The sequence below is a fragment of the Centruroides sculpturatus genome, unplaced genomic scaffold, assembly GCF_000671375.1.
Source record: "Centruroides sculpturatus isolate CEXI.00-Female unplaced genomic scaffold, Cexi_2.0 scaffold779, whole genome shotgun sequence".
Lineage (NCBI taxonomy): Eukaryota > Metazoa > Arthropoda > Arachnida > Scorpiones > Buthidae > Centruroides > Centruroides sculpturatus.
In genome coordinates, this window is record NW_019385026.1 from 197,204 (window position 1) to 204,426 (window position 7,223).

Consider the following 7,223-nt stretch of genomic DNA (forward strand, 5'->3'; position numbering starts at 1 on the left):
AAAAAAAAATTTGTGAACGAGAGTAGTTCTGTAACGGTCATTTGTAGCAGCCATTTTGTACCAGTGTTTCATTCCGCATTAAACGTTATTTTTTGCAAAACCGCAGTACTTTCATATTTTTACAGTCCATTAAAGATCGACAAACATCTGGTCCGTCGAGGCGGATCAAGAAGAAAAGAGAGACAACTTCGCAAGCAAATAAGATTGGGTCAAACTTCATTAAGTCACCTATCCAAGGTAGGAGGAATTTACCTGTCCGTTATACGTGGTAGACAGTTTAAAATGGATCAACTCGAGAAATTAAAGAAAAAGCGCGCTTCGATAAGAGCTAGTGTGACGAAATTAATTAGTAAAATCGATAGTTTAATTGAAAGCGACGATAGAGAGACAGAAACTCATCTAGAAATACTGGATCAGTTGAGTCGAAAGGAAGAGTCATTGAGAACCTTAAACGGGGAGATTGAGGGTTTCATTACTAGCCCAACTGATTATGACACTGAGATAGTCAATAGTGAAGAATATGAGGACAAAATTATAAGTTGTAAATTTAAGATCCAGTCTCGTATTAAACGATTAGAAGCAGATTCGTCCGTGGTCACGGTGACTCAGGGCCCCGTAGTTCGAAATAATTCCGCTAATATTAAGTTGCCGGAGATTCCTCTACCGAAATTCTCTGGAAAATATGAAGAATGGAGTAACTTTAAAATGCAATTTGATAATATCATTTCGTCAAACGAGCAACTGTCGGCAGAACAAAAACTACATTATTTGAAGGCTGCTCTCGTAGGGGAAGCTAAGAGTTTAGAAACGTTAAACGATTCGTTTGCTTCATTGTTTCAAGCGCTACAAGAAAGGTACGAAAATAAGAAATTAATAGTAGAAACCCATGTTAATGCGATTCTGGACTCTGTAAAATTACCTTATGAGTCAGCAAGGGGTTTGAGGAGTTTAATTGATAGCATCAATAGAAATATGCGAGCACTAAAAGTCCTAGGATATGAAAGGAATGAGCTTTCTGATATCTTAATTTTAAATATCGTACTTCAGAAGCTGGATAAGGAGACTCTAAAACAGTATGAGTTCAGTATCAGTTCGAATGACGTTCCTAAACTAGATAATTTGATTTCATTTTTGGAAAAGCGTTCTCAGATTTTAGAAAATATTAATAAGACCACGTTCGTGAAACCAAGGTGTAGTCAAGATAGAGTTAAACCGAAAAGCTTGTTCGTGAAATGTAACAATTCTATGTCTCATTGTATTTTATGTAAGCAAAATCATCCTGTTTACACTTGTGATTCCTTTTTACGGCTTGAAGCCTCCCAAAGAAACGATGTGGTGGCCAAAAACAACCTCTGTTTCAATTGCTTAAGTGATCGGCATAAGTTATCCAGTTGCAACTCTAAGAGCTGCTGTAAGATATGCCGAAAGCGACATAATACATTACTGCATCGAGAGAAACAAGCTATGATTGGTTCAAATGTGCCAGTGGTCGACAGCAAACCGACTCCAATCAAGCAGGACCTTAATCCCGACGCAATAGAGTTTCGTGAAAGTATACCTCACTCACTGTCATGCATTGACAATGGAAATAAGACAATAATTCTCTCGACAGCCATGGTTTGGGTTTTAAATCATACTACCGGAGCCAGCATTCAAGCGCGCGCAGTATTGGACTCGGGCAGTATGTCAAATATCGTTACTAGAGATTTCGCAAGTCATCTGGGTACCCCGCAAGAAATAATCGATCTCACAGTCTCCAGTATAAGTGGAAATAAAACCTCGGTCATGTTTAGGCTGATTGCCACAATAATAAACGGCAATGGATCTTTTTCTAAGAAGCTAGAGTTCTTGGTGGTGCCAAGGATCACGGATTTACTTCCTGTTTCCTCTCTACACATTAGCAAAACAGAAATTCCATGTCAGTTAGCTGATCCAAGATTTGCTACACCAGGCAAGATTGACATGCTTATTGGAGCTGAAGCATTCTTTGAAATAGTTAAGAACGATCAAATTCGTCCATCGTGCAATAATAACCTAACATTTCGTAACACAGTTTTTGGATACATCGCAACTGGATCTACAGAATCTAATAATCAAGATCAATATTGTGGACTAATATCAGAGCCAGAGTCAGTCGATAAGTGTTTACAAAGGTTCTGGCAAATAGAGACTCTAACAGAGGCTCCAAGTTTGATGAGTAAAGAAGAGGAGTATTGCGAAGATCATTATCAAAGAACTCACAGACGTAATGAGGACGGGAGATATATTGTGCAGATGGCAACCAAGGACATACAAAACTTGGGAGAGTCAAGGAAATTAACAGTGAGGAGATTGAATCAGTTATGGAAGAGACTATCAAGGAACAATCAGTTAAAGGAGTTATATCAGAATTTCATGAAGGAGTATTTGGATTTGGATCATATGGAAAAGGTGCAAGAGCATTCTGCTGATCAGGTAGCAAACCCCATATGTTATTACCTTCCGCATCATGGTGTGTTTAGACCAGACAAAACCACTACAAAGTTAAGGGTAGTCTTCAACGCATCTGCTCCCACAACTTCTGGACTGAGCTTAAATGATCATCTCTTGAAAGGTGAAGTAAAGGAAGATGTTTTCGAGATTATGACAAGATTTCGAAAATACAAGTACGCATTTACAGCAGATATCCAGAAAATGTTTCGTCAAATTCTAATTGAGCCCTCGCAACGAGATCTCTTGAGAATTGTTTGGAAGAACGAGGAAGATGAAATGCCAGTCACCTATAGACTGAAAACTGTGACTTACGGGACCGCCAGTGCTCCCTTTCTTGCGGTGAGAACTCTTAAGCAGTTGGCTCACGATGAAGAAGCAAGCTATCCTCTGGCCTATAAAACCATATTACGAGATGTCTACTGGAAGACATCGTATCGAGCAAGATTTCGATGCTGCCCTCGAACTACAATCTCAGTTGTGCAATATGTTGAGCACATGTGGAATGACACTACACAAATGGAATTCTAATTCAATGAAATTGATGAACAGCAGTTCACCAGAAAATAAAGAACATTGCTTTTCCTCAAGTGCAGAACCAACAGTAAAAACCTTAGGCATTATTTGGAAACCGGTTGAAGATCAGTTCATATTCAAGGTATCGATTCCAGAAAAATTGCATTATACGAAACGAGAAGTGTTGAGTGTCATCGCCAGGCTTTATGACCCCTTGGGTCTTCTAGCACCAGTTATAATTCGAGCAAAGATCTTTCTACAGAAACTGTGGCTCAGTAAGCTCGATTGGGAGGATACTCTACCAGAAACCCTTAACTATGAATGGGTGAACTTTGTATCGTCCTTGAAGGCCTTGGACGACCTTAAGATTACTAGATATATTTTGACAGACCCCCTTCAAAGAGCTGTCTTGCTAGGATATGCAGATGCTTCGGAGTCAGCTTATGGAGCAGTAGTTTACATGCATTGCATAAAGGAAGATGGAGCTGGCAAGACACGACTTATTGCTAGTAAATCTCGTGTTGCTCCTCTTAAGGTCATTACAATCCCTCGATTAGAGCTATCAGCTTGTCTTGTACTGTCTCAGCTGATCAAGAAAGTACGCTCATGTCTGCGAATGGATATAGCTGAGGTGATCTTACACACAGATTCAACTATTGCCATCGCTTGGATCAACACTCCCGCATATCGCCTGAAGACCTTTATTGCGAATCGAGTGGAAAAGATACGATCTATTACTGAAGGCTGTCACTGGAAACATATAGCCTCCCACTCCAATCCTGCAGATGTAGTTTCTCGGGGTTTAAAACCGCAAGATCTACTATCCATGGAATTATGGTGGAGTGGGCCGCAATCTCAACTAGCATCATCCGTTGAACATCAGGATGAATATGCCATCGACACTTCCTCAGATGAACAATATCTATCTGAGCTTAAAAACCAATCGGACGTTAATTTAATGTCAGTGTCAAGCTCTGACCTTGACAATACCTTGTTTGAACTTAATAATAATTATATGAAATTAATTCGCATACTCAGTTATATTTTCCGGTTTCTACATAACATAAGGCATGTAACTCGTCGATCTGGACCTTTATCAAGGGAAGAACTCCAGGAGTCCAAAATTTATTTGATCGGCAAGGTACAAGGAATTGCCTTTGCCGAAGAAATAAAAACACTGCAAATGAGAAGGAATCTAACGAAGGGTCAGTTAAGCAGATTGCATCCCTTTCTAGATAAACAAGGCCTAATGAGAGTCGGCGGTAGATTGAGCAATTCAAATTTACCATTTGACAAAAAGTTTCCAATTCTGCTACCTAAAAATCACAAGTTAACCTACTTAATTATGAGATATTATCATTTGAAAAATTTGCATGTTGGTGCGCAAACTTTACTTTATCTCGTCAGACAAGAATTCTGGCCTTTAAGTGGAAGAAACCTGGCTAGAAGGGTAGTACATGAATGCATCGTTTGCTTTAGAAATAAACCCAAAGGCATGGAACAAATCCTAGGAAATCTTCCTTCAGAGCGAATCACTCCAAATCCCCCTTTCAAACATGTAGGGATTGATTTTTGTGGTCCTTTTCTTATTAAATATAAAGGACAAAGAAAGGGCATCTATCACAAGTGCTACGTCGCAATCTTCGTTTGCCTTGTGACTAGGGCAATTCACCTTGAAGTAGTTACTGACTTAACAACCGAGGCAATGATAGCAACTTTGAAAAGATTTTTTAGCAGACGGGGTAAAAGTGCATCAATTTGGACAGATAATGCCACAAATTTTGTAGGTGCCAGTGCTGAGTTGAAACGCCTACATAACTACGTAAGAGCACCTCCTGACAGTTTNTATTATAATTTTATTTTATTGCATTGAAAAGTTTCCCGGAGCTGTTTATTTGGATGAAACAAAAGAAAAGTTTTTAGATAAAGGATTTCTGTCAAGAGTCGTTCTCGTTCTTGTCGAATATCTCGGATTTAAGTAAGATATTCGATCTAAATCCTAGAAAATAAAATATATATTATTTAAAATATGAATAATTTTATAAATTTCCATTTACTTACTTTATAGTAGACATTTTTATTACAGTTATCAAATTAAAAGGAGAGATATAAGAGATATTAAGTATCTTTTCAGAAATAAAGTAAGAAATATACTTTATTAGATGATAGCAACGCTGTACTATACATTTTTTTCACTGTCTATTTATATTGTTTAGTCAATTGACATCATCGTGCCAAGTACACAGTCTTTTGGGCGTTATAAATACATGGATTTCTCTCAGATCATTACTGTAGATGGCGTAAGATTCGTTGTTGGTAAACCAGCAGAATTATCAAAATTAACTGCAGTAATTCGTCCATTTTCTATTCAGGTAATTATAATATTATATATTAATTCCAGATAAATTATTTGAATAGAATAATATATTATTTTAATTAATATATATTTTGATATTTCAAATTTATTGAGTAGAAACTAAATTTCCTGAAAAAAGACGTAATTAAAAGTTAGTAGTCGAAGATTATAAGAAAGAAAATTTATAACGTAATATTCGATTCTTACTAAGAATTCAGGTTATTTTCATAAAAAAACTTAACAGTTTTTTAAAAGCATTACCTAAATTTTTAGTAAGAAATAATCTAACAAAAATTATGCTCAAATAACAGCAAGATTCAAAGATAAAACAAAGCTACAATTAAATATTTTCAGCAAAATAAATGTTTTAGATATTTTATATATCTGAGTCTGCATTCATGTAATAGTTAAAAATATACTTGTTATTTCTTTACAGATGTGGATAATAATTATTTCTGTATTCTTTATCTGTGTGATTTTATTCACAATAATATTTCATAAAGATGAAAAGTTGCATAACAAGAAACATTTAAAAGCATACGATATTGCTTGGGCGTTATTTGGGTCATTTTTTAATCAAGGTTGTATGAAAACTAATATTAATAACAATTTAGTTAAACAGATATTACGTAATGATAACTACTTTAATTCATATTAATGTCTTATTTTCACAGGAAATCAGTTATTTTCACCTTCCAGTCACAGCTGTAGACTGATTGTCTCGGGATGGATTTTTGCAATATTTATTATTACTGCTAGCTATAGCGGAGTATTGATGTCCTTCATCACTTTTCCTGGTCGAGAAATTGTGCCCACAACTTTTACTGAATTAACGAAGGCTGCCGAAAATGGAAAGTATACTGTAAGCGTTACTCCTGGTTCCCCAGTTCAAAGATTCATTTTTGTAAGTATAATGTATGTAATATAAATATAATAATATAATATATACAACGCGTTCTTACAACTTATTTGCGTTATATGTAATAATTTCTTAATCATTTCAATCAGAAATGTAATGATCGTCCTCATAATTTTTTACCGCTATGCATTACTCGATTAAGCTTTGCATTGTTCCAATTATTTTTATTTTAAAAATTTTCAGTTGAAACATTTCAATATTTGTAATAAACGTAAATACACTGAAATGTATTTATGTCTATCCAGACATATAAAATATGAAATCATAATTATATCGAATTTTAAATCATTCTCAAACACATTAATTTTTTCGAAAAATTTGGAAATTATAACAATTAAATTTCTATTATTCAATGCCATCTAGAGAGACATGAAATAATCTAAATGTAAACAAATATAATACGGTGTTACTACAGGACAAAGGGAAGGAATTTCATTGATCCGTTTATAGCAGAATCCGTAGGCTACAGGAAAAACATAATTGCCGGAGTTGTTAGAAACTTTGAGATAAAGGATACAAAGGTCTCTAAACAAAGACCTTGTAAATACATAAAATTCACCTACAACAAAAATGTAAGAAGCGTTATGAAGGAGATTGCGGACATAAAAGAATCAACGGTGATTTTAAAACGAGCTCATAATTTTTTTAAAATTCTAAGAAACGATAAAGGGGATATTAAGAAAGAAGATAAAGCAGGAGTTTATAAGATCCCGTACGAGAACCAACCATTAGGATTAAAAAAGGAGTACATAGGATTTACAACGAGAAAATTGGGGGTAAGGGTCAGAGAGCATAAATATGATGTTAGGAAAAAATCAAACGCAACTGTGCTGGCCCAGATGGCTCAGGCCCAAGGTTCCGTAGTTGGATGGGAAGAAGCTGAAATCATTAAGCAAATACACTCTCCAACTTTAGCGAAGACAGCCGAAAAAATGGAAATATACAGAAGCAAACTTGATGATA

The 7,223-nt window shown here is 35.6% G+C and overlaps 2 protein-coding genes across 2 annotated transcripts; both read left to right on the plus strand.

Moving 5' to 3' along the window:
* Window positions 1–7: 7 nt before the first annotated feature.
* Window positions 8–1,785, plus strand: LOC111633605 (the record flags this gene model as incomplete). The annotated part of the gene is made up of 1 exon (XM_023378212.1): window positions 8–1,785. A coding segment is annotated over exon 1 (1,503 nt), but the record flags the coding sequence as incomplete, so codon positions are not given.
* On the plus strand, window positions 1,774–3,133 carry LOC111633597. Its single transcript, XM_023378206.1, has one exon. It carries the CDS (start codon window positions 1,786–1,788, stop codon window positions 2,998–3,000), a length of 1,215 nt encoding a protein of 404 aa, XP_023233974.1. The 5' UTR covers window positions 1,774–1,785; the 3' UTR covers window positions 3,001–3,133.
* Window positions 3,134–7,223: the final 4,090 nt, after the last annotated feature.